The sequence below is a fragment of the Oncorhynchus mykiss genome, chromosome 13 (genome assembly GCF_057628025.1).
Source record: "Oncorhynchus mykiss isolate SJ-2025 chromosome 13, ASM5762802v1, whole genome shotgun sequence".
Taxonomy (NCBI): Eukaryota; Metazoa; Chordata; class Actinopteri; order Salmoniformes; family Salmonidae; genus Oncorhynchus; species Oncorhynchus mykiss.
Window position 1 is genome coordinate 814910 of NC_143034.1, and position 27591 is coordinate 842500.

At 39.4% G+C, this 27591-nt stretch overlaps 1 protein-coding gene across 3 annotated transcripts in view; it reads right to left on the minus strand.

The window, feature by feature from the left end:
- Positions 1–27591, minus strand: part of LOC118948700 (caskin-1) — a 130257-nt gene that overhangs the window by 19978 nt on the left and 82688 nt on the right. For all 3 annotated transcript variants that reach the window (XM_090194636.1, XM_090194635.1, XM_090194637.1), the window contains one exon: positions 26724–26959. In XM_090194636.1, the coding sequence (XP_090050762.1) occupies positions 26724–26959 (236 nt within the window). The remainder of the gene's footprint in view (positions 1–26723; positions 26960–27591) is intronic.

The window sequence follows — 27591 nt, forward strand, 5'->3', positions numbered from 1 at the left end:
ATAGAGTTAGACTGATAGAGTTAGACTGATAGAGTTAGACTGATAGACTGATAGAGTTAGACTGATAGAGTTAGACTGATAGAGTTAGACTGATAGAGTTAGACTGATAGACTGATAGAGTTAGACTGATAGAGTTAGACTGGTAGAGTTAGAGTTAGACTGGTAGAGTTAGACTAGTAGAGTAGTAGAGTTAGACTGGTAGAGTTAGACTGGTAGAGTTAGACTAGAATAGTTAGACTGATAGAGTTAGACTGGTAGAGTTAGACTGATGGAGTTAGACTGGTAGAGTTAGAGTTAGACTGGTAGAGTTAGACTGGTAGAGTTAGACTGATAGAGTTAGAGTTAGACTGGTAGAGTTAGACTGCTAGAGTTAGACTGATAGAGTTAGAGTTAGACTGGTAGAGTTAGACTGGTAGAGTTAGACTGGTATAGTTAGACTGGTAGAGTTAGAGTTAGACTGATAGAGTTAGACTGGTAGAGTTAGACTGATAGAGTTAGACTGGTAGAGTTAGACTGATAGTTAGACTGACAGAGTTAGACTGGTAGAGTTAGACTGCTAGAGTTAGACTGATAGAGTTAGACAGATAGAGTTAGACTGGTAGAGTTAGACTGGTAGAGTTAGACTAGAAGAGTTAGACAAATAGACTGATAGAGTTAGACTGATAGACTGATAGAGTTAGACTGATAGAGTTAGACTGATAGAGTTAGACTGAAAGAGTTAGACTGATAGAGTTAGACTGATAGAGTTTGACTGATAGAGTTGAAACTGATAGAGTTAGACTGCTAGAGATAGACTGGTAGAGTTAGACTGGTAGAGGTAGACTGGTAGAGGTAGACTGATAGAGTTAGACTGATAGAGTTAGACTGATAGAGTTAGACTGATAGAGTTAGACTGATAGACTGATAGAGTTAGACTGATAGAGTTAGACTGATAGACTGAAAGAGTTAGACTGATAGAGTTACACTGATAGAGTTAGACTGAAAGAGTTCGACTGATAGAGCTCGACTGATAGAGTTAGACTGATAGACTGATAGAGTTAGACTGGTAGAGTTTGACTGATAGAGTTAGACTGCTAGAGATAGACTGGTAGAGTTAGACTGGTAGAGGTAGACTGATAGAGTTAGACTGGTAGAGTTAGACTGATAGAGTTAAACTGATAGAGTTAGACTGATAGACTGATAGAGTTAGACTGGTAGAGTTAGACTGCTAGAGTTAGACTGATAGAGTTAGACAGATAGAGTTAGACTGGTAGAGTTAGACTGGTAGAGTTAGACTAGAAGAGTTAGACAAATAGACTGATAGAGTTAGACTGATAGACTGATAGAGTTAGACTGATAGAGTTAGACTGATAGAGTTAGACTGAAATAGTTAGACTGATAGAGTTAGAATGATAGAGTTCGACTGATAGAGTTGAAACTGATAGAGTTAGACTGCTAGAGATAGACTGGTAGAGTTAGACTGGTAGAGGTAGACTGGTAGAGGTAGACTGATAGAGTTAGACTGATAGAGTTAGACTGATAGAGTTAGACTGATAGAGTTAGACTGATAGAGTTAGACTGATAGACTGATAGAGTTAGACTGATAGAGTTAGACTGATAGACTGATAGAGTTAGACTGATAGAGTTAGACTGATAGAGTTAGACTGAAAGAGTTCGACTGATAGAGTTCGACTGATAGAGTTAGACTGATAGACTGATAGAGTTCGACTGATAGAGTTGAAACTGATAGAGTTAGACTGCTAGAGATAGACTGGTAGAGTTAGACTGGTAGAGGTAGACTGGTAGAGGTAGACTGATAGAGTTAGACTGATAGAGTTAGACTGATAGAGTTAGACTGATAGAGTTAGACTGATAGACTGATAGAGTTAGACTGATAGAGTTAGACTGATAGACTGATAGAGTTAGACTGATAGAGTTAGACTGATAGAGTTAGACTGAAAGAGTTCGACTGATAGAGTTCGACTGATAGAGTTAGACTGATAGACTGATAGAGTTAGACTGGTAGAGTTAGACTGGTAGAGTTAGACTGATAGAGTTTGACTGATAGAGTTAGACTGCTAGAGATAGACTGGTAGAGTTAGACTGGTAGAGGTAGACTGATAGAGTTAGACTGATAGAGTTTGACTGATAGAGTTAGACTGCTAGAGATAGACTGGTAGAGTTAGACTGGTAGAGGTAGACTGATAGAGTTAGACTGGTAGAGTTAGACTGATAGAGTTAGACTGATAGAGTTAGACTGATAGACTGATAGAGTTAGACTGATAGAGTTAGACTGATAGAGTTAGACTGATAGAGTTAGACTGATAGACTGATAGAGTTAAACTGATAGAGTTAGACTGATAGAGTTAGACTGAAAGAGTTAGACTGATGGAGTTAGACTGATAGACTGATAGAGTTAGACTGCTAGAGTTAGACTGCTAGAGATAGACTGGTAGAGTTAGACTGGTAGAGTTAGACTGATAGAGTTAGACTGATAGAGTTAGACTGATAGAGTTAGACTGATAGACTGATAGAGTTAGACTGATAGAGTTAGACTGATAGAGTTAGACTGATAGAGTTAGACTGATAGACTGATAGAGTTAGACTGATAGAGTTAGACTGGTAGAGTTAGAGTTAGACTGGTAGAGTTAGACTAGTAGAGTAGTAGAGTTAGACTGGTAGAGTTAGACTGGTAGAGTTAGACTAGAATAGTTAGACTGATAGAGTTAGACTGGTAGAGTTAGACTGATGGAGTTAGACTGGTAGAGTTAGAGTTAGACTGGTAGAGTTAGACTGGTAGAGTTAGACTGATAGAGTTAGAGTTAGACTGGTAGAGTTAGACTGCTAGAGTTAGACTGATAGAGTTAGAGTTAGACTGGTAGAGTTAGACTGGTAGAGTTAGACTGGTATAGTTAGACTGGTAGAGTTAGAGTTAGACTGATAGAGTTAGACTGGTAGAGTTAGACAGATAGAGTTAGACTGGTAGAGTTAGACTGGTAGAGGTAGACTGATAGAGTTAGACTGATAGAGTTAGACTGATAGAGTTAGACTGATAGAGTTAGACTGATAGACTGATAGAGTTAGACTGATAGAGTTAGACTGATAGACTGATAGAGTTAGACTGATAGAGTTAGACTGATAGAGTTAGACTGAAAGAGTTCGACTGATAGAGTTCGACTGATAGAGTTAGACTGGTAGAGTTAGACTGATAGAGTTAAACTGATAGAGTTAGACTGATAGACTGATAGAGTTAGACTGGTAGAGTTAGACTGCTAGAGTTAGACTGATAGAGTTAGACAGATAGAGTTAGACTGGTAGAGTTAGACTGGTAGAGTTAGACTAGAAGAGTTAGACAAATAGACTGATAGAGTTAGACTGATAGACTGATAGAGTTAGACTGATAGAGTTAGACTGATAGAGTTAGACTGAAATAGTTAGACTGATAGAGTTAGAATGATAGAGTTCGACTGATAGAGTTGAAACTGATAGAGTTAGACTGCTAGAGATAGACTGGTAGAGTTAGACTGGTAGAGGTAGACTGGTAGAGGTAGACTGATAGAGTTAGACTGATAGAGTTAGACTGATAGAGTTAGACTGATAGAGTTAGACTGATAGAGTTAGACTGATAGACTGATAGAGTTAGACTGATAGAGTTAGACTGATAGACTGATAGAGTTAGACTGATAGAGTTAGACTGATAGAGTTAGACTGAAAGAGTTCGACTGATAGAGTTCGACTGATAGAGTTAGACTGATAGACTGATAGAGTTCGACTGATAGAGTTGAAACTGATAGAGTTAGACTGCTAGAGATAGACTGGTAGAGTTAGACTGGTAGAGGTAGACTGGTAGAGGTAGACTGATAGAGTTAGACTGATAGAGTTAGACTGATAGAGTTAGACTGATAGAGTTAGACTGATAGACTGATAGAGTTAGACTGATAGAGTTAGACTGATAGACTGATAGAGTTAGACTGATAGAGTTAGACTGATAGAGTTAGACTGAAAGAGTTCGACTGATAGAGTTCGACTGATAGAGTTAGACTGATAGACTGATAGAGTTAGACTGGTAGAGTTAGACTGGTAGAGTTAGACTGATAGAGTTTGACTGATAGAGTTAGACTGCTAGAGATAGACTGGTAGAGTTAGACTGGTAGAGGTAGACTGATAGAGTTAGACTGATAGAGTTTGACTGATAGAGTTAGACTGCTAGAGATAGACTGGTAGAGTTAGACTGGTAGAGGTAGACTGATAGAGTTAGACTGGTAGAGTTAGACTGATAGAGTTAGACTGATAGAGTTAGACTGATAGACTGATAGAGTTAGACTGATAGAGTTAGACTGATAGAGTTAGACTGATAGAGTTAGACTGATAGACTGATAGAGTTAAACTGATAGAGTTAGACTGATAGAGTTAGACTGAAAGAGTTAGACTGATGGAGTTAGACTGATAGACTGATAGAGTTAGACTGCTAGAGTTAGACTGCTAGAGATAGACTGGTAGAGTTAGACTGGTAGAGTTAGACTGATAGAGTTAGACTGATAGAGTTAGACTGATAGAGTTAGACTGATAGACTGATAGAGTTAGACTGATAGAGTTAGACTGATAGAGTTAGACTGATAGAGTTAGACTGATAGACTGATAGAGTTAGACTGATAGAGTTAGACTGGTAGAGTTAGAGTTAGACTGGTAGAGTTAGACTAGTAGAGTAGTAGAGTTAGACTGGTAGAGTTAGACTGGTAGAGTTAGACTAGAATAGTTAGACTGATAGAGTTAGACTGGTAGAGTTAGACTGATGGAGTTAGACTGGTAGAGTTAGAGTTAGACTGGTAGAGTTAGACTGGTAGAGTTAGACTGATAGAGTTAGAGTTAGACTGGTAGAGTTAGACTGCTAGAGTTAGACTGATAGAGTTAGAGTTAGACTGGTAGAGTTAGACTGGTAGAGTTAGACTGGTATAGTTAGACTGGTAGAGTTAGAGTTAGACTGATAGAGTTAGACTGGTAGAGTTAGACAGATAGAGTTAGACTGGTAGAGTTAGACTGGTAGAGGTAGACTGATAGAGTTAGACTGATAGAGTTAGACTGATAGAGTTAGACTGATAGAGTTAGACTGATAGACTGATAGAGTTAGACTGATAGAGTTAGACTGATAGACTGATAGAGTTAGACTGATAGAGTTAGACTGATAGAGTTAGACTGAAAGAGTTCGACTGATAGAGTTCGACTGATAGAGTTAGACTGATAGACTGATAGAGTTAGACTGGTAGAGTTAGACTGGTAGAGTTAGACTGATAGAGTTTGACTGATAGAGTTAGACTGCTAGAGATAGACTGGTAGAGTTAGACTGGTAGAGGTAGACTGATAGAGTTAGACTGATAGAGTTTGACTGATAGAGTTAGACTGCTAGAGATAGACTGGTAGAGTTAGACTGGTAGAGGTAGACTGATAGAGTTAGACTGGTAGAGTTAGACTGATAGAGTTAGACTGATAGAGTTAGACTGATAGACTGATAGAGTTAGACTGATAGAGTTAGACTGATAGAGTTAGACTGATAGAGTTAGACTGATAGACTGATAGAGTTAAACTGATAGAGTTAGACTGATAGAGTTAGACTGAAAGAGTTAGACTGATGGAGTTAGACTGATAGACTGATAGAGTTAGACTGCTAGAGTTAGACTGCTAGAGATAGACTGGTAGAGTTAGACTGGTAGAGTTAGACTGATAGAGTTAGACTGATAGAGTTAGACTGATAGAGTTAGACTGATAGACTGATAGAGTTAGACTGATAGAGTTAGACTGATAGAGTTAGACTGATAGAGTTAGACTGATAGACTGATAGAGTTAGACTGATAGAGTTAGACTGGTAGAGTTAGAGTTAGACTGGTAGAGTTAGACTAGTAGAGTAGTAGAGTTAGACTGGTAGAGTTAGACTGGTAGAGTTAGACTAGAATAGTTAGACTGATAGAGTTAGACTGGTAGAGTTAGACTGATGGAGTTAGACTGGTAGAGTTAGAGTTAGACTGGTAGAGTTAGACTGGTAGAGTTAGACTGATAGAGTTAGAGTTAGACTGGTAGAGTTAGACTGCTAGAGTTAGACTGATAGAGTTAGAGTTAGACTGGTAGAGTTAGACTGGTAGAGTTAGACTGGTATAGTTAGACTGGTAGAGTTAGAGTTAGACTGATAGAGTTAGACTGGTAGAGTTAGACTGATAGAGTTAGACTGGTAGAGTTAGACTGATAGTTAGACTGACAGAGTTAGACTGGTAGAGTTAGACTGCTAGAGTTAGACTGATAGAGTTAGACAGATAGAGTTAGACTGGTAGAGTTAGACTGGTAGAGTTAGACTAGAAGAGTTAGACAAATAGACTGATAGAGTTAGACTGATAGACTGATAGAGTTAGACTGATAGAGTTAGACTGATAGAGTTAGACTGAAAGAGTTAGACTGATAGAGTTAGACTGATAGAGTTTGACTGATAGAGTTGAAACTGATAGAGTTAGACTGCTAGAGATAGACTGGTAGAGTTAGACTGGTAGAGGTAGACTGGTAGAGGTAGACTGATAGAGTTAGACTGATAGAGTTAGACTGATAGAGTTAGACTGATAGAGTTAGACTGATAGACTGATAGAGTTAGACTGATAGAGTTAGACTGATAGACTGAAAGAGTTAGACTGATAGAGTTACACTGATAGAGTTAGACTGAAAGAGTTCGACTGATAGAGCTCGACTGATAGAGTTAGACTGATAGACTGATAGAGTTAGACTGGTAGAGTTTGACTGATAGAGTTAGACTGCTAGAGATAGACTGGTAGAGTTAGACTGGTAGAGGTAGACTGATAGAGTTAGACTGGTAGAGTTAGACTGATAGAGTTAAACTGATAGAGTTAGACTGATAGACTGATAGAGTTAGACTGGTAGAGTTAGACTGCTAGAGTTAGACTGATAGAGTTAGACAGATAGAGTTAGACTGGTAGAGTTAGACTGGTAGAGTTAGACTAGAAGAGTTAGACAAATAGACTGATAGAGTTAGACTGATAGACTGATAGAGTTAGACTGATAGAGTTAGACTGATAGAGTTAGACTGAAATAGTTAGACTGATAGAGTTAGAATGATAGAGTTCGACTGATAGAGTTGAAACTGATAGAGTTAGACTGCTAGAGATAGACTGGTAGAGTTAGACTGGTAGAGGTAGACTGGTAGAGGTAGACTGATAGAGTTAGACTGATAGAGTTAGACTGATAGAGTTAGACTGATAGACTGATAGAGTTAGACTGATAGAGTTAGACTGATAGACTGATAGAGTTAGACTGATAGAGTTAGACTGATAGAGTTAGACTGAAAGAGTTCGACTGATAGAGTTCGACTGATAGAGTTAGACTGATAGACTGATAGAGTTAGACTGGTACAGTTAGACTGGTAGAGTTAGACTGATAGAGTTTGACTGATAGAGTTAGACTGCTAGAGATAGACTGGTAGAGTTAGACTGGTAGAGGTAGACTGATAGAGTTAGACTGATAGAGTTTGACTGATAGAGTTAGACTGCTAGAGATAGACTGGTAGAGTTAGACTGGTAGAGGTAGACTGATAGAGTTAGACTGATAGAGTTAGACTGATAGAGTTAGACTGATAGAGTTAGACTGATAGACTGATAGAGTTAGACTGATAGAGTTAGACTGATAGACTGATAGAGTTAGACTGATAGAGTTAGACTGATAGAGTTAGACTGAAAGAGTTCGACTGATAGAGTTCGACTGATAGAGTTAGACTGATAGACTGATAGAGTTAGACTGGTAGAGTTAGACTGGTAGAGTTAGACTGATAGAGTTTGACTGATAGAGTTAGACTGCTAGAGATAGACTGGTAGAGTTAGACTGGTAGAGGTAGACTGATAGAGTTAGACTGATAGAGTTTGACTGATAGAGTTAGACTGCTAGAGTTAGACTGGTAGAGTTAGACTGATAGAGTTAGACTGGTAGAGTTAGACTGATAGTTAGACTGACAGAGTTAGACTGGTAGAGTTAGACTGCTAGAGTTAGACTGATAGAGTTAGACAGATAGAGTTAGACTGGTAGAGTTAGACTGGTAGAGTTAGACTAGAAGAGTTAGACAAATAGACTGATAGAGTTAGACTGATAGACTGATAGAGTTAGACTGATAGAGTTAGACTGATAGAGTTAGACTGAAAGAGTTAGACTGATAGAGTTAGACTGATAGAGTTTGACTGATAGAGTTGAAACTGATAGAGTTAGACTGCTAGAGATAGACTGGTAGAGTTAGACTGGTAGAGGTAGACTGGTAGAGGTAGACTGATAGAGTTAGACTGATAGAGTTAGACTGATAGAGTTAGACTGATAGAGTTAGACTGATAGACTGATAGAGTTAGACTGATAGAGTTAGACTGATAGACTGAACGAGTTAGACTGATAGAGTTACACTGATAGAGTTAGACTGAAAGAGTTCGACTGATAGAGCTCGACTGATAGAGTTAGACTGATAGACTGATAGAGTTAGACTGGTAGAGTTTGACTGATAGAGTTAGACTGCTAGAGATAGACTGGTAGAGTTAGACTGGTAGAGGTAGACTGATAGAGTTAGACTGGTAGAGTTAGACTGATAGAGTTAAACTGATAGAGTTAGACTGATAGACTGATAGAGTTAGACTGGTAGAGTTAGACTGCTAGAGTTAGACTGATAGAGTTAGACAGATAGAGTTAGACTGGTAGAGTTAGACTGGTAGAGTTAGACTAGAAGAGTTAGACAAATAGACTGATAGAGTTAGACTGATAGACTGATAGAGTTAGACTGATAGAGTTAGACTGATAGAGTTAGACTGAAATAGTTAGACTGATAGAGTTAGAATGATAGAGTTCGACTGATAGAGTTGAAACTGATAGAGTTAGACTGCTAGAGATAGACTGGTAGAGTTAGACTGGTAGAGGTAGACTGGTAGAGGTAGACTGATAGAGTTAGACTGATAGAGTTAGACTGATAGAGTTAGACTGATAGACTGATAGAGTTAGACTGATAGAGTTAGACTGATAGACTGATAGAGTTAGACTGATAGAGTTAGACTGATAGAGTTAGACTGAAAGAGTTCGACTGATAGAGTTCGACTGATAGAGTTAGACTGATAGACTGATAGAGTTAGACTGGTACAGTTAGACTGGTAGAGTTAGACTGATAGAGTTTGACTGATAGAGTTAGACTGCTAGAGATAGACTGGTAGAGTTAGACTGGTAGAGGTAGACTGATAGAGTTAGACTGATAGAGTTTGACTGATAGAGTTAGACTGCTAGAGATAGACTGGTAGAGTTAGACTGGTAGAGGTAGACTGATAGAGTTAGACTGATAGAGTTAGACTGATAGAGTTAGACTGATAGAGTTAGACTGATAGACTGATAGAGTTAGACTGATAGAGTTAGACTGATAGACTGATAGAGTTAGACTGATAGAGTTAGACTGATAGAGTTAGACTGAAAGAGTTCGACTGATAGAGTTCGACTGATAGAGTTAGACTGATAGACTGATAGAGTTAGACTGGTAGAGTTAGACTGGTAGAGTTAGACTGATAGAGTTTGACTGATAGAGTTAGACTGCTAGAGATAGACTGGTAGAGTTAGACTGGTAGAGGTAGACTGATAGAGTTAGACTGATAGAGTTTGACTGATAGAGTTAGACTGCTAGAGATAGACTGGTAGAGTTAGACTGGTAGAGGTAGACTGATAGAGTTAGACTGGTAGAGTTAGACTGATAGAGTTAGACTGATAGAGTTAGACTGATAGACTGATAGAGTTAGACTGATAGAGTTAGACTGATAGAGTTAGACTGATAGAGTTAGACTGATAGACTGATAGAGTTAAACTGATAGAGTTAGACTGATAGAGTTAGACTGAAAGAGTTAGACTGATGGAGTTAGACTGATAGACTGATAGAGTTAGACTGCTAGAGTTAGACTGCTAGAGATAGACTGGTAGAGTTAGACTGGTAGAGTTAGACTGATAGAGTTAGACTGATAGAGTTAGACTGATAGAGTTAGACTGATAGACTGATAGAGTTAGACTGATAGAGTTAGACTGATAGAGTTAGACTGATAGAGTTAGACTGATAGACTGATAGAGTTAGACTGATAGAGTTAGACTGGTAGAGTTAGAGTTAGACTGGTAGAGTTAGACTAGTAGAGTAGTAGAGTTAGACTGGTAGAGTTAGACTGGTAGAGTTAGACTGATGGAGTTAGACTGGTAGAGTTAGAGTTAGACTGGTAGAGTTAGACTGGTAGAGTTAGACTGATAGAGTTAGAGTTAGACTGGTAGAGTTAGACTGCTAGAGTTAGACTGATAGAGTTAGAGTTAGACTGGTAGAGTTAGACTGGTAGAGTTAGACTGGTATAGTTAGACTGGTAGAGTTAGAGTTAGACTGATAGAGTTAGACTGGTAGAGTTAGACTGATAGAGTTAGACTGGTAGAGTTAGACTGATAGTTAGACTGACAGAGTTAGACTGGTAGAGTTAGACTGCTAGAGTTAGACTGATAGAGTTAGACAGATAGAGTTAGACTGGTAGAGTTAGACTGGTAGAGTTAGACTAGAAGAGTTAGACAAATAGACTGATAGAGTTAGACTGATAGACTGATAGAGTTAGACTGATAGAGTTAGACTGATAGAGTTAGACTGAAAGAGTTAGACTGATAGAGTTAGACTGATAGAGTTTGACTGATAGAGTTGAAACTGATAGAGTTAGACTGCTAGAGATAGACTGGTAGAGTTAGACTGGTAGAGGTAGACTGGTAGAGGTAGACTGATAGAGTTAGACTGATAGAGTTAGACTGATAGAGTTAGACTGATAGAGTTAGACTGATAGACTGATAGAGTTAGACTGATAGAGTTAGACTGATAGACTGAAAGAGTTAGACTGATAGAGTTACACTGATAGAGTTAGACTGAAAGAGTTCGACTGATAGAGCTCGACTGATAGAGTTAGACTGATAGACTGATAGAGTTAGACTGGTAGAGTTTGACTGATAGAGTTAGACTGCTAGAGATAGACTGGTAGAGTTAGACTGGTAGAGGTAGACTGATAGAGTTAGACTGGTAGAGTTAGACTGATAGAGTTAAACTGATAGAGTTAGACTGATAGACTGATAGAGTTAGACTGGTAGAGTTAGACTGCTAGAGTTAGACTGATAGAGTTAGACAGATAGAGTTAGACTGGTAGAGTTAGACTGGTAGAGTTAGACTAGAAGAGTTAGACAAATAGACTGATAGAGTTAGACTGATAGACTGATAGAGTTAGACTGATAGAGTTAGACTGATAGAGTTAGACTGAAATAGTTAGACTGATAGAGTTAGAATGATAGAGTTCGACTGATAGAGTTGAAACTGATAGAGTTAGACTGGTAGAGTTAGACTGGTAGAGGTAGACTGGTAGAGGTAGACTGATAGAGTTAGACTGATAGAGTTAGACTGATAGAGTTAGACTGATAGACTGATAGAGTTAGACTGATAGAGTTAGACTGATAGACTGATAGAGTTAGACTGATAGAGTTAGACTGATAGAGTTAGACTGAAAGAGTTCGACTGATAGAGTTCGACTGATAGAGTTAGACTGATAGACTGATAGAGTTAGACTGGTACAGTTAGACTGGTAGAGTTAGACTGATAGAGTTTGACTGATAGAGTTAGACTGCTAGAGATAGACTGGTAGAGTTAGACTGGTAGAGGTAGACTGATAGAGTTAGACTGATAGAGTTTGACTGATAGAGTTAGACTGCTAGAGATAGACTGGTAGAGTTAGACTGGTAGAGGTAGACTGATAGAGTTAGACTGGTAGAGTTAGACTGATAGAGTTAGACTGATAGAGTTAGACTGATAGACTGATAGAGTTAGACTGATAGAGTTAGACTGATAGAGTTAGACTGATAGACTGATAGAGTTAAACTGATAGAGTTAGACTGATAGAGTTAGACTGAAAGAGTTAGACTGATAGAGTTAGACTGATAGACTGATAGAGTTAGACTGCTAGAGTTAGACTGCTAGAGATAGACTGGTAGAGTTAGACTGGTAGAGTTAGACTGATAGAGTTAGACTGATAGAGTTAGACTGATAGAGTTAGACTGATAGACTGATAGAGTTAGACTGATAGAGTTAGACTGATAGAGTTAGACTGATAGAGATAGACTGATAGAGTTAGACTGATAGAGTTAGACTGATAGACTGATAGAGTTAGACTGGTAGAGTTAGACTGATAAAGTTAGACTGGTAGAGTTAGAGTTAGACTGGTAGAGTTAGACTAGTAGAGTAGTAGAGTTAGACTGGTAGAGTTAGACTGGTAGAGTTAGACTAGAATAGTTAGACTGATAGAGTTAGACTGGTAGAGTTAGACTGATGGAGTTAGACTGGTAGAGTTAGAGTTAGACTGGTAGAGTTAGACTGGTAGAGTTAGACTGATAGAGTTAGAGTTAGACTGGTAGAGTTAGACTGGTAGAGTTAGACTGATAGAGTTAGAGTTAGACTGGTAGAGTTAGACTGGTAGAGTTAGACTGGTAGAGTTAGACTGATAGAGTTAGAGTTAGACTGGTAGAGTTAGACTGGTAGAGTTAGCTAGACTGATAGAGTTAGAGTTAGACTGGTAGAGTTAGACTGGTAGAGTTAGACTGGTATAGTTAGACTGGTAGAGTTAGAGTTAGACTGATAGAGTTAGACTGATAGAGTTAGACTGGTAGAGTTAGACTGATAGAGTTAGACTGGTAGAGTTACACTGATAGTTAGACTGATAGAGTTAGACTGGTAGATTAGACTGATAGACTGACAGAGTTAGACTGGTAGAGTTAGACTGCTAGAGTTAGACTGATAGAGTTAGACAGATAGAGTTAGACTGGTAGAGTTAGACTGGTAGAGTTAGACTAGAAGAGTTAGACAAATAGACTGATAGAGTTAGACTGATAGACTGATAGAGTTAGACTGATAGAGTTAGACTGATAGAGTTAGACTGAAATAGTTAGACTGATAGAGTTAGACTGATAGAGTTCGACTGATAGAGTTGAAACTGATAGAGTTAGACTGCTAGAGATAGACTGGTAGAGTTAGACTGGTAGAGGTAGACTGGTAGAGGTAGACTGATAGAGTTAGACTGATAGAGTTAGACTGATAGAGTTAGACTGATAGAGTTAGACTGATAGACTGATAGAGTTAGACTGATAGAGTTAGACTGATAGACTGATAGAGTTAGACTGATAGAGTTAGACTGATAGAGTTAGACTGAAAGAGTTCGACTGATAGAGTTCGACTGATAGAGTTAGACTGATAGACTGATAGAGTTAGACTGGTAGAGTTAGACTGGTAGAGTTAGACTGATAGAGTTTGACTGATAGAGTTAGACTGCTAGAGATAGACTGGTAGAGTTAGACTGGTAGAGGTAGACTGATAGAGTTAGACTGATAGAGTTTGACTGATAGAGTTAGACTGCTAGAGATAGACTGGTAGAGTTAGACTGGTAGAGGTAGACTGATAGAGTTAGACTGGTAGAGTTAGACTGATAGAGTTAGACTGATAGAGTTAGACTGATAGACTGATAGAGTTAGACTGATAGAGTTAGACTGATAGAGTTAGACTGATAGAGTTAGACTGATAGACTGATAGAGTTAAACTGATAGAGTTAGACTGATAGAGTTAGACTGAAAGAGTTAGACTGATGGAGTTAGACTGATAGACTGATAGAGTTAGACTGCTAGAGTTAGACTGCTAGAGATAGACTGGTAGAGTTAGACTGGTAGAGTTAGACTGATAGAGTTAGACTGATAGAGTTAGACTGATAGAGTTAGACTGATAGACTGATAGAGTTAGACTGATAGAGTTAGACTGATAGAGTTAGACTGATAGAGTTAGACTGATAGACTGATAGAGTTAGACTGATAGAGTTAGACTGGTAGAGTTAGAGTTAGACTGGTAGAGTTAGACTAGTAGAGTAGTAGAGTTAGACTGGTAGAGTTAGACTGGTAGAGTTAGACTAGAATAGTTAGACTGATAGAGTTAGACTGGTAGAGTTAGACTGATGGAGTTAGACTGGTAGAGTTAGAGTTAGACTGGTAGAGTTAGACTGGTAGAGTTAGACTGATAGAGTTAGAGTTAGACTGGTAGAGTTAGACTGCTAGAGTTAGACTGATAGAGTTAGAGTTAGACTGGTAGAGTTAGACTGGTAGAGTTAGACTGGTACAGTTAGACTGGTAGAGTTAGAGTTAGACTGATAGAGTTAGACTGGTAGAGTTAGACTGATAGAGTTAGACTGGTAGAGTTAGACTGATAGTTAGACTGACAGAGTTAGACTGGTAGAGTTAGACTGCTAGAGTTAGACTGATAGAGTTAGACAGATAGAGTTAGACTGGTAGAGTTAGACTGGTAGAGTTAGACTAGAAGAGTTAGACAAATAGACTGATAGAGTTAGACTGATAGACTGATAGAGTTAGACTGATAGAGTTAGACTGATAGAGTTAGACTGAAAGAGTTAGACTGATAGAGTTAGACTGATAGAGTTTGACTGATAGAGTTGAAACTGATAGAGTTAGACTGCTAGAGATAGACTGGTAGAGTTAGACTGGTAGAGGTAGACTGGTAGAGGTAGACTGATAGAGTTAGACTGATAGAGTTAGACTGATAGAGTTAGACTGATAGAGTTAGACTGATAGACTGATAGAGTTAGACTGATAGAGTTAGACTGATAGACTGAAAGAGTTAGACTGATAGAGTTACACTGATAGAGTTAGACTGAAAGAGTTCGACTGATAGAGCTCGACTGATAGAGTTAGACTGATAGACTGATAGAGTTAGACTGGTAGAGTTTGACTGATAGAGTTAGACTGCTAGAGATAGACTGGTAGAGTTAGACTGGTAGAGGTAGACTGATAGAGTTAGACTGGTAGAGTTAGACTGATAGAGTTAAACTGATAGAGTTAGACTGATAGACTGATAGAGTTAGACTGATAGAGTTAGACTGATAGACTGATAGAGTTAGACTGATAGAGTTAGACTGATAGAGTTAGACTGAAAGAGTTAGACTGATAAAGTTAGACTGATAGACTGATAGAGTTAGACTGCTAGTGTTAGACTGCTAGAGTTAGACTGTAGAGTTAGACTGCTAGAGATAGACTGGTAGAGTTAGACTGGTAGAGTTAGACTGATAGAGTTAGACTGATAGAGTTAGACTGATGGAGTTAGACTGATAGAGTTAGACTGATAGACTGATAGAGTTAGACTGATAGAGTTAGACTGATAGAGTTAGACTGATAGAGTTAGACTGATAGAGTTAGACTGATAGAGTTCGACTGATAGAGTTAGACTGATGGAGTTAGACCGATAGACTGATGGAGTTAGACTGATAGAGTTAGACTGATAGACTGATAGAGTTAGACTGGTAGAGTTAGACTGATAGAGTTAGACTGATAGAGTTAGACTGATAGAGTTCGACTGATAGAGTTCGACTGATAGAGTTAGACTGATGGAGTTAGACCGATAGACTGATGGAGTTAGACTGATAGAGTTAGACTGATAGACTGATAGAGTTAGACTGGTAGAGTTAGACTGATAGAGTTAGACTGATAGAGTTAGACTGATAGAGTTAGACTGATGGAGTTAGACCGATAGACTGATGGAGTTAGACTGATAGAGTTAGACTGATAGACTGATGGAGTTAGACTGATAGAGTTAGACTGATAGACTGATAGAGTTAGACTGATAGAGTTAGACTGATAGAGTTAGACTGATAGAGTTAGACTGATAGAGTTAGACTGATAGAGTTCGACTGATAGAGTTCGACTGATAGAGTTCGACTGATAGAGTTCGACTGATAGAGTTCGACTGATAGAGTTCGACTGATAGAGTTCGACTGATAGAGTTCGACTGACAGAGTTAGACTGATAGAGTTAGACTGATAGAGTTAGACTGGTAGAGTTAGACTGGTAGAGTTAGACTGGTAGAGTTAGAGTTAGACTGGTAGAGTTAGAGTAGTAGAGTTAGACTGATAGAGTTAGACTGGTAGAGTTAGACTAGACGAGTTAGACAAATAGACTGATAGAGTTAGAGTTAGACTGGTAGAGTTAGAGTAGTAGAGTTAGACTGATATAGTTAGACTGGTAGAGTTAGACTGGTAGAGTTAGACTAGAAGAGTTAGACTGGTAGAGTTAGACTAGAAGAGTTAGACTGATAGAGTTAGACTGATAGAGTTAGACTGGTATAGTTAGACTGACAGAGTTAGACTAGTAGAGTAGCAGAGTTAGACTGGTAGAGTTAGACTGGTAGAGTTAGACTGGTAGAGTTAGACTGGTAGAGTTAGACTGGTAGAGTTAGACTGATAAAGTTAGACTGGTAGAGTTAGAGTTAGACTGGTAGAGTTAGAGTAGTAGAGTTAGACTGATAGAGTTAGACTAGTAGAGTAGTAGAGTTAGACTGGTAGAGTTAGACTGGTAGAGTTAGACTAGAAGAGTTAGACTGATAGAGTTAGACTGGTAGAGTTAGACTGATGGAGTTAGACTGGTAGAGTTAGAGTTAGACTGGTAGAGTTAGACTGGTAGAGTTAGACTGATAGAGTTAGAGTTAGACTGGTAGAGTTAGACTGGTAGAGTTAGTTAGACTGATAGAGTTAGACTGGTAGAGTTAGACTGGTATAGTTAGACTGGTAGAGTTAGAGTTAGACTGATAGAGTTAGACTGATAGAGTTAGACTGGTAGAGTTAGACTGATAGAGTTAGACTGGTAGAGTTAGACTGATAGTTAGACTGATAGAGTTAGACTGGTAGATTAGACTGACAGAGTTAGACTGGTAGAGTTAGACTGCTAGAGTTAGACTGATAGAGTTAGACAGATAGAGTTAGACTGGTAGAGTTAGACTGGTAGAGTTAGACTAGAAGAGTTAGACAAATAGACTGATAGAGTTAGACTGCTAGAGATAGACTGGTAGAGTTAGACTGGTAGAGGTAGACTGGTAGAGGTAGACTGATAGAGTTAGACTGATAGACTGAAAGAGTTAGACTGATAGAGTTAGACTGATAGAGTTAGACTGATAGAGTTAGACTGAAATAGTTAGACTGATAGAGTTAGACTGATAGAGTTCGACTGATAGAGTTGAAACTGATAGAGTTAGACTGCTAGAGATAGACTGGTAGAGTTAGACTGGTAGAGGTAGACTGGTAGAGGTAGACTGATAGAGTTAGACTGATAGAGTTAGACTGATAGAGTTAGACTGATAGAGTTAGACTGATAGACTGATAGAGTTAGACTGATAGAGTTAGACTGATAGAGTTAGACTGATAGAGTTAGACTGATAGAGTTAGACTGAAAGAGTTCGACTGATAGAGTTCGACTGATAGAGTTAGACTGATAGACTGATAGAGTTAGACTGGTAGAGTTAGACTGGTAGAGTTAGACTGATAGAGTTTGACTGATAGAGTTAGACTGCTAGAGATAGACTGGTAGAGTTAGACTGGTAGAGGTAGACTGATAGAGTTAGACTGATAGAGTTTGACTGATAGAGTTAGACTGCTAGAGATAGACTGGTAGAGTTAGACTGGTAGAGGTAGACTGATAGAGTTAGACTGGTAGAGTTAGACTGATAGAGTTAGACTGATAGAGTTAGACTGATAGACTGATAGAGTTAGACTGATAGAGTTAGACTGATAGAGTTAGACTGATAGACTGATAGAGTTAAACTGATAGAGTTAGACTGATAGAGTTAGACTGAAAGAGTTAGACTGATAGAGTTAGACTGATAGACTGATAGAGTTAGACTGCTAGAGTTAGACTGCTAGAGATAGACTGGTAGAGTTAGACTGGTAGAGTTAGACTGATAGAGTTAGACTGATAGAGTTAGACTGATAGAGTTAGACTGATAGACTGATAGAGTTAGACTGATAGAGTTAGACTGATAGAGTTAGACTGATAGAGTTAGACTGATAGACTGATAGAGTTAGACTGATAGAGTTAGACTGATAGACTGATAGAGTTAGACTGGTAGAGTTAGACTGATAAAGTTAGACTGGTAGAGTTAGAGTTAGACTGGTAGAGTTAGACTAGTAGAGTAGTAGAGTTAGACTGGTAGAGTTAGACTGGTAGAGTTAGACTAGAATAGTTAGACTGATAGAGTTAGACTGGTAGAGTTAGACTGATGGAGTTAGACTGGTAGAGATAGAGTTAGACTGGTAGAGTTAGACTGGTAGAGTTAGACTGATAGAGTTAGAGTTAGACTGGTAGAGTTAGAGTTAGACTGGTAGAGTTAGACTGGTAGAGTTAGACTGGTATAGTTAGACTGGTAGAGTTAGAGTTAGACTGATAGAGTTAGACTGGTAGAGTTAGACTGATAGAGTTAGACTGGTAGAGTTAGACTGATAGTTAGACTGACAGAGTTAGACTGGTAGAGTTAGACTGCTAGAGTTAGACTGATAGAGTTAGACAGATAGAGTTAGACTGGTAGAGTTAGACTGGTAGAGTTAGACTAGAAGAGTTAGACAAATAGACTGATAGAGTTAGACTGATAGACTGATAGAGTTAGACTGATAGAGTTAGACTGATAGAGTTAGACTGAAAGAGTTAGACTGATAGAGTTAGACTGATAGAGTTTGACTGATAGAGTTGAAACTGATAGAGTTAGACTGCTAGAGATAGACTGGTAGAGTTAGACTGGTAGAGGTAGACTGGTAGAGGTAGACTGATAGAGTTAGACTGATAGAGTTAGACTGATAGAGTTAGACTGATAGAGTTAGACTGATAGACTGAAAGAGTTAGACTGATAGAGTTAGACTGATAGAGTTAGACTGAAAGAGTTCGACTGATAGAGCTCGACTGATAGAGTTAGACTGATAGACTGATAGAGTTAGACTGGTAGAGTTTGACTGATAGAGTTAGACTGCTAGAGATAGACTGGTAGAGTTAGACTGGTAGAGGTAGACTGATAGAGTTAGACTGGTAGAGTTAGACTGATAGAGTTAGACTGATAGAGTTAGACTGATAGACTGATAGAGTTAGACTGATAGAGTTAGACTGATAGACTGATAGAGTTAGACTGATAGAGTTAGACTGATAGAGTTAGACTGAAAGAGTTAGACTGATAAAGTTAGACTGATAGACTGATAGAGTTAGACTGCTAGTGTTAGACTGCTAGAGTTAGACTGTAGAGTTAGAGTTAGACTGGTAGAGTTAGACTGGTAGAGTTAGCTGGACTGATAGAGTTAGAGTTAGACTGGTAGAGTTAGACTGGTAGAGTTAGACTGGTATAGTTAGACTGGTAGAGTTAGAGTTAGACTGATAGAGTTAGACTGATAGAGTTAGACTGGTAGAGTTAGACTGATAGAGTTAGACTGGTAGAGTTAGACTGATAGTTAGACTGATAGAGTTAGACTGGTAGATTAGACTGATAGACTGACAGAGTTAGACTGGTAGAGTTAGACTGCTAGAGTTAGACTGATAGAGTTAGACAGATAGAGTTAGACTGGTAGAGTTAGACTGGTAGAGTTAGACTAGAAGAGTTAGACAAATAGACTGATAGAGTTAGACTGATAGACTGATAGAGTTAGACTGATAGAGTTAGACTGATAGAGTTAGACTGAAATAGTTAGACTGATAGAGTTAGACTGATAGAGTTCGACTGATAGAGTTGAAACTGATAGAGTTAGACTGCTAGAGATAGACTGGTAGAGTTAGACTGGTAGAGGTAGACTGGTAGAGGTAGACTGATAGAGTTAGACTGATAGAGTTAGACTGATAGAGTTAGACTGATAGAGTTAGACTGATAGACTGATAGAGTTAGACTGATAGAGTTAGACTGATAGACTGATAGAGTTAGACTGATAGAGTTAGACTGATAGAGTTAGACTGAAAGAGTTCGACTGATAGAGTTCGACTGATAGAGTTAGACTGATAGACTGATAGAGTTAGACTGGTAGAGTTAGACTGGTAGAGTTAGACTGATAGAGTTTGACTGATAGAGTTAGACTGCTAGAGATAGACTGGTAGAGTTAGACTGGTAGAGGTAGACTGATAGAGTTAGACTGATAGAGTTTGACTGATAGAGTTAGACTGCTAGAGATAGACTGGTAGAGTTAGACTGGTAGAGGTAGACTGATAGAGTTAGACTGGTAGAGTTAGACTGATAGAGTTAGACTGATAGAGTTAGACTGATAGACTGATAGAGTTAGACTGATAGAGTTAGACTGATAGAGTTAGACTGATAGACTGATAGAGTTAAACTGATAGAGTTAGACTGATAGAGTTAGACTGAAAGAGTTAGACTGATGGAGTTAGACTGATAGACTGATAGAGTTAGACTGCTAGAGTTAGACTGCTAGAGATAGACTGGTAGAGTTAGACTGGTAGAGTTAGACTGATAGAGTTAGACTGATAGAGTTAGACTGATAGAGTTAGACTGATAGACTGATAGAGTTAGACTGATAGAGTTAGACTGATAGAGTTAGACTGATAGAGTTAGACTGATAGACTGATAGAGTTAGACTGATAGAGTTAGACTGGTAGAGTTAGAGTTAGACTGGTAGAGTTAGACTAGTAGAGTAGTAGAGTTAGACTGGTAGAGTTAGACTGGTAGAGTTAGACTAGAATAGTTAGACTGATAGAGTTAGACTGGTAGAGTTAGACTGATGGAGTTAGACTGGTAGAGTTAGAGTTAGACTGGTAGAGTTAGACTGGTAGAGTTAGACTGATAGAGTTAGAGTTAGACTGGTAGAGTTAGACTGCTAGAGTTAGACTGATAGAGTTAGAGTTAGACTGGTAGAGTTAGACTGGTAGAGTTAGACTGGTATAGTTAGACTGGTAGAGTTAGAGTTAGACTGATAGAGTTAGACTGGTAGAGTTAGACTGATAGAGTTAGACTGGTAGAGTTAGACTGATAGTTAGACTGACAGAGTTAGACTGGTAGAGTTAGACTGCTAGAGTTAGACTGATAGAGTTAGACAGATAGAGTTAGACTGGTAGAGTTAGACTGGTAGAGTTAGACTAGAAGAGTTAGACAAATAGACTGATAGAGTTAGACTGATAGACTGATAGAGTTAGACTGATAGAGTTAGACTGATAGAGTTAGACTGAAAGAGTTAGACTGATAGAGTTAGACTGATAGAGTTTGACTGATAGAGTTGAAACTGATAGAGTTAGACTGCTAGAGATAGACTGGTAGAGTTAGACTGGTAGAGGTAGACTGGTAGAGGTAGACTGATAGAGTTAGACTGATAGAGTTAGACTGATAGAGTTAGACTGATAGAGTTAGACTGATAGACTGATAGAGTTAGACTGATAGAGTTAGACTGATAGACTGAAAGAGTTAGACTGATAGAGTTAGACTGATAGAGTTAGACTGAAAGAGTTCGACTGATAGAGCTCGACTGATAGAGTTAGACTGATAGACTGATAGAGTTAGACTGGTAGAGTTTGACTGATAGAGTTAGACTGCTAGAGATAGACTGGTAGAGTTAGACTGGTAGAGGTAGACTGATAGAGTTAGACTGGTAGAGTTAGACTGATAGAGTTAAACTGATAGAGTTAGACTGATAGACTGATAGAGTTAGACTGATAGAGTTAGACTGATAGACTGATAGAGTTAGACTGATAGAGTTAGACTGATAGAGTTAGACTGAAAGAGTTAGACTGATAAAGTTAGACTGATAGACTGATAGAGTTAGACTGCTAGTGTTAGACTGCTAGAGTTAGACTGTAGAGTTAGACTGCTAGAGATAGACTGGTAGAGTTAGACTGGTAGAGTTAGACTGATAGAGTTAGACTGATAGAGTTAGACTGATGGAGTTAGACTGATAGAGTTAGACTGATAGACTGATAGAGTTAGACTGATAGAGTTAGACTGATAGAGTTAGACTGATAGAGTTAGACTGATAGAGTTAGACTGATAGAGTTCGACTGATAGAGTTAGACTGATGGAGTTAGACCGATAGACTGATGGAGTTAGACTGATAGAGTTAGACTGATAGACTGATAGAGTTAGACTGGTAGAGTTAGACTGATAGAGTTAGACTGATAGAGTTAGACTGATAGAGTTCGACTGATAGAGTTCGACTGATAGAGTTAGACTGATGGAGTTAGACCGATAGACTGATGGAGTTAGACTGATAGAGTTAGACTGATAGACTGATAGAGTTAGACTGGTAGAGTTAGACTGATAGAGTTAGACTGATAGAGTTAGACTGATAGAGTTAGACTGATGGAGTTAGACCGATAGACTGATGGAGTTAGACTGATAGAGTTAGACTGATAGACTGATGGAGTTAGACTGATAGAGTTAGACTGATAGACTGATAGAGTTAGACTGATAGAGTTAGACTGATAGAGTTAGACTGATAGAGTTAGACTGATAGAGTTAGACTGATAGAGTTAGACTGATAGAGTTCGACTGATAGAGTTCGACTGATAGAGTTCGACTGATAGAGTTCGACTGATAGAGTTCGACTGACAGAGTTAGACTGATAGAGTTAGACTGATAGAGTTAGACTGGTAGAGTTAGACTGGTAGAGTTAGACTGGTAGAGTTAGAGTTAGACTGGTAGAGTTAGAGTAGTAGAGTTAGACTGATAGAGTTAGACTGGTAGAGTTAGACTAGACGAGTTAGACAAATAGACTGATAGAGTTAGAGTTAGACTGGTAGAGTTAGAGTAGTAGAGTTAGACTGATATAGTTAGACTGGTAGAGTTAGACTGGTAGAGTTAGACTAGAAGAGTTAGACTGGTAGAGTTAGACTAGAAGAGTTAGACTGATAGAGTTAGACTGATAGAGTTAGACTGGTATAGTTAGACTGACAGAGTTAGACTAGTAGAGTAGCAGAGTTAGACTGGTAGAGTTAGACTGGTAGAGTTAGACTGGTAGAGTTAGACTGGTAGAGTTAGACTGGTAGAGTTAGACTGATAAAGTTAGACTGGTAGAGTTAGAGTTAGACTGGTAGAGTTAGAGTAGTAGAGTTAGACTGATAGAGTTAGACTAGTAGAGTAGTAGAGTTAGACTGGTAGAGTTAGACTGGTAGAGTTAGACTAGAAGAGTTAGACTGATAGAGTTAGACTGGTAGAGTTAGACTGATGGAGTTAGACTGGTAGAGTTAGAGTTAGACTGGTAGAGTTAGACTGGTAGAGTTAGACTGATAGAGTTAGAGTTAGACTGGTAGAGTTAGACTGGTAGAGTTAGTTAGACTGATAGAGTTAGAGTTAGACTGGTAGAGTTAGACTGGTAGAGTTAGACTGGTATAGTTAGACTGGTAGAGTTAGAGTTAGACTGATAGAGTTAGACTGATAGAGTTAGACTGGTAGAGTTAGACTGATAGAGTTAGACTGGTAGAGTTAGACTGATAGTTAGACTGATAGAGTTAGACTGGTAGATTAGACTGACAGAGTTAGACTGGTAGAGTTAGACTGCTAGAGTTAGACTGATAGAGTTAGACAGATAGAGTTAGACTGGTAGAGTTAGACTGGTAGAGTTAGACTAGAAGAGTTAGACAAATAGACTGATAGAGTTAGACTGATAGACTGATAGAGTTAGACTGATAGAGTTAGACTGATAGAGTTAGACTGAAATAGTTAGACTGATAGAGTTAGACTGATAGAGTTCGACTGATAGAGTTGAAACTGATAGAGTTAGACTGCTAGAGATAGACTGGTAGAGTTAGACTGGTAGAGGTAGACTGGTAGAGGTAGACTGATAGAGTTAGACTGATAGAGTTAGACTGATAGAGTTAGACTGATAGAGTTAGACTGATAGACTGATAGAGTTAGACTGATAGAGTTAGACTGATAGACTGATAGAGTTAGACTGATAGAGTTAGACTGATAGAGTTAGACTGAAAGAGTTCGACTGATAGAGTTCGACTGATAGAGTTAGACTGATAGACTGATAGAGTTAGACTGGTAGAGTTAGACTGGTAGAGTTAGACTGATAGAGTTTGACTGATAGAGTTAGACTGCTAGAGATAGACTGGTAGAGTTAGACTGGTAGAGGTAGACTGATAGAGTTAGACTGATAGAGTTTGACTGATAGAGTTAGACTGCTAGAGATAGACTGGTAGAGTTAGACTGGTAGAGGTAGACTGATAGAGTTAGACTGGTAGAGTTAGACTGATAGAGTTAGACTGATAGAGTTAGACTGATAGACTGATAGAGTTAGACTGATAGAGTTAGACTGATAGAGTTAGACTGATAGACTGATAGAGTTAAACTGATAGAGTTAGACTGATAGAGTTAGACTGAAAGAGTTAGACTGATAGAGTTAGACTGATAGACTGATAGAGTTAGACTGCTAGAGTTAGACTGCTAGAGATAGACTGGTAGAGTTAGACTGATAGACTGATAGAGTTAGACTGATAGAGTTAGACTGATAGAGTTAGACTGATAGAGTTAGACTGATAGACTGATAGAGTTAGACTGATAGAGTTAGACTGATAGACTGATAGAGTTAGACTGGTAGAGTTAGACTGATAAAGTTAGACTGGTAGAGTTAGAGTTAGACTGGTAGAGTTAGACTAGTAGAGTAGTAGAGTTAGACTGGTAGAGTTAGACTGGTAGAGTTAGACTAGAATAGTTAGACTGATAGAGTTAGACTGGTAGAGTTAGACTGATGGAGTTAGACTGGTAGAGTTAGAGTTAGACTGGTAGAGTTAGACTGGTAGAGTTAGACTGATAGAGTTAGAGTTAGACTGGTAGAGTTAGAGTTAGACTGGTAGAGTTAGACTGGTAGAGTTAGACTGGTATAGTTAGACTGGTAGAGTTAGAGTTAGACTGATAGAGTTAGACTGGTAGAGTTAGACTGATAGAGTTAGACTGGTAGAGTTAGACTGATAGTTAGACTGACAGAGTTAGACTGGTAGAGTTAGACTGCTAGAGTTAGACTGATAGAGTTAGACAGATAGAGTTAGACTGGTAGAGTTAGACTGGTAGAGTTAGACTAGAAGAGTTAGACAAATAGACTGATAGAGTTAGACTGATAGACTGATAGAGTTAGACTGATAGAGTTAGACTGATAGAGTTAGACTGAAAGAGTTAGACTGATAGAGTTAGACTGATAGAGTTTGACTGATAGAGTTGAAACTGATAGAGTTAGACTGCTAGAGATAGACTGGTAGAGTTAGACTGGTAGAGGTAGACTGGTAGAGGTAGACTGATAGAGTTAGACTGATAGAGTTAGACTGATAGAGTTAGACTGATAGAGTTAGACTGATAGACTGAAAGAGTTAGACTGATAGAGTTAGACTGATAGAGTTAGACTGAAAGAGTTCGACTGATAGAGCTCGACTGATAGAGTTAGACTGATAGACTGATAGAGTTAGACTGGTAGAGTTTGACTGATAGAGTTAGACTGCTAGAGATAGACTGGTAGAGTTAGACTGGTAGAGGTAGACTGATAGAGTTAGACTGGTAGAGTTAGACTGATAGAGTTAGACTGATAGAGTTAGACTGATAGACTGATAGAGTTAGACTGATAGAGTTAGACTGATAGACTGATAGAGTTAGACTGATAGAGTTAGACTGATAGAGTTAGACTGAAAGAGTTAGACTGATAAAGTTAGACTGATAGACTGATAGAGTTAGACTGCTAGTGTTAGACTGCTAGAGTTAGACTGTAGAGTTAGACTGCTAGAGATAGACTGGTAGAGTTAGACTGGTAGAGTTAGACTGATAGAGTTAGACTGATAGAGTTAGACTGATGGAGTTAGACCGATAGACTGATGGAGTTAGACTGATAGAGTTAGACTGATAGACTGATAGAGTTAGACTGATAGAGTTAGACTGATAGAGTTAGACTGATAGAGTTAGACTGATAGAGTTAGACTGATAGAGTTCGACTGATAGAGTTAGACTGATGGAGTTAGACCGATAGACTGATGGAGTTAGACTGATAGAGTTAGACTGATAGACTGATAGAGTTAGACTGGTAGAGTTAGACTGATAGAGTTAGACTGATAGAGTTAGACTGATAGAGTTCGACTGATAGAGTTCGACTGATAGAGTTAGACTGATGGAGTTAGACCGATAGACTGATGGAGTTAGACTGATAGAGTTAGACTGATAGACTGATAGAGTTAGACTGATAGAGTTAGACTGATAGAGTTAGACTGATAGAGTTAGACTGATGGAGTTAGACCGATAGACTGATGGAGTTAGACTGATAGAGTTAGACTGATAGACTGATGGAGTTAGACTGATAAAGTTAGACTGATAGACTGATAGAGTTAGACTGATAGAGTTAGACTGATAGAGTTAGACTGATAGAGTTCGACTGATAGAGTTCGACTGATAGAGTTCGACTGATAGAGTTCGACTGACAGAGTTAGACTGATAGACTGATGGAGTTAGACTGATAGAGTTAGACTGGTAGAGTTAGAGTAGTAGAGTTAGACTGATAGAGTTAGACTAGTAGAGTAGTAGAGTTAGACTGATAGAGTTAGCCTGGTAGAGTTAGACTGATAGACTGACAGAGTTAGACTGGTAGAGTTAGACTGCTAGAGTTAGACTGATAGAGTTAGAGTTAGACTGGTAGAGTTAGACTGGTAGAGTTAGACTGATAGAGTTAGAGTTAGACTGATAGAGTTAGACTGGTAGAGTTAGACTGATAGACTGACAGAGTTAGACTGGTAGAGTTAGACTGCTAGAGTTAGACTGGTAGAGTTAGACTGATAGAGTTAGACTGGTAGAGTTAGACTGATAGAGTTAGACTGATAGAGTTAGACTGGTAGAGTTAGACTGATAGAGTTAGACTGGTAGAGTTAGACTGATGTACCTTCGGTTGATGGTCGCTGTTCCATCCGTAATAAGCCCTTCTCCTGTCGGCGTGACGACCGTGGAGCGTGGACGGGGTTCTGGGCGTAGCTCAGTGTGTTGCCGCGGGAACTGGATCTGGGCTGAGTCTGTCTGGTCGGTGAGCGGACCGCTGATGGTCCGACGCCGATTCATGATATCATCATCAGACCCGAGACCACCTGACCCGGCCTGACGACGCAACGCCGCCGGACTAACCTGGCGGGTTATACACACATTACACATGAGACCCCAGACCACCTGACCCGGCCTGACGACGATTACACATGAGACCCCAGACCACCTGACCCGGCCTGACGACGATTACACATGAGACCCCAGACCACCTGACCCGGCCTGGCGACGATTACACATGAGACCCCAGACCACCTGACCCGGCCTGGTGACGATTACACATGAGACCCCAGACCACCTGACCCGGCCTGGCGACGATTACACATGAGCCGTTGGGGCGGGATTGGCCCCTAGGGTAGGGGTCTGTGGGCGGGATTGGCCCCTAGGGTAGGGGGCTGTGGGTGGAATTGGCCCCTAGGGTAGGGGTCCGTGGGCGGGATTGGCCCCTAGGGTAGGGGTCTGTGGGTGGGTTTGGCCCCTAGGGTAGGGGTCTGTGGGCAGGATTGGCCCCTAGGGTAGGGGTCTATGGTTGGGATTGGCACCTAGGGTAGGGGTCTGTGGGTGGGTTTGACCCCTAGGGTAGGGGTCTGTGGGCGGGATTGGCCCCTAGGGTAGGGGTCTGTGGGTGGGATTGGCCCCTAGGGTAGGGGTCTGTGGGCGGGATTGGCCCCTAGGGTAGGGGTCTGTGGGCGGGATTGGCCCCTAGGGTAGGGGTC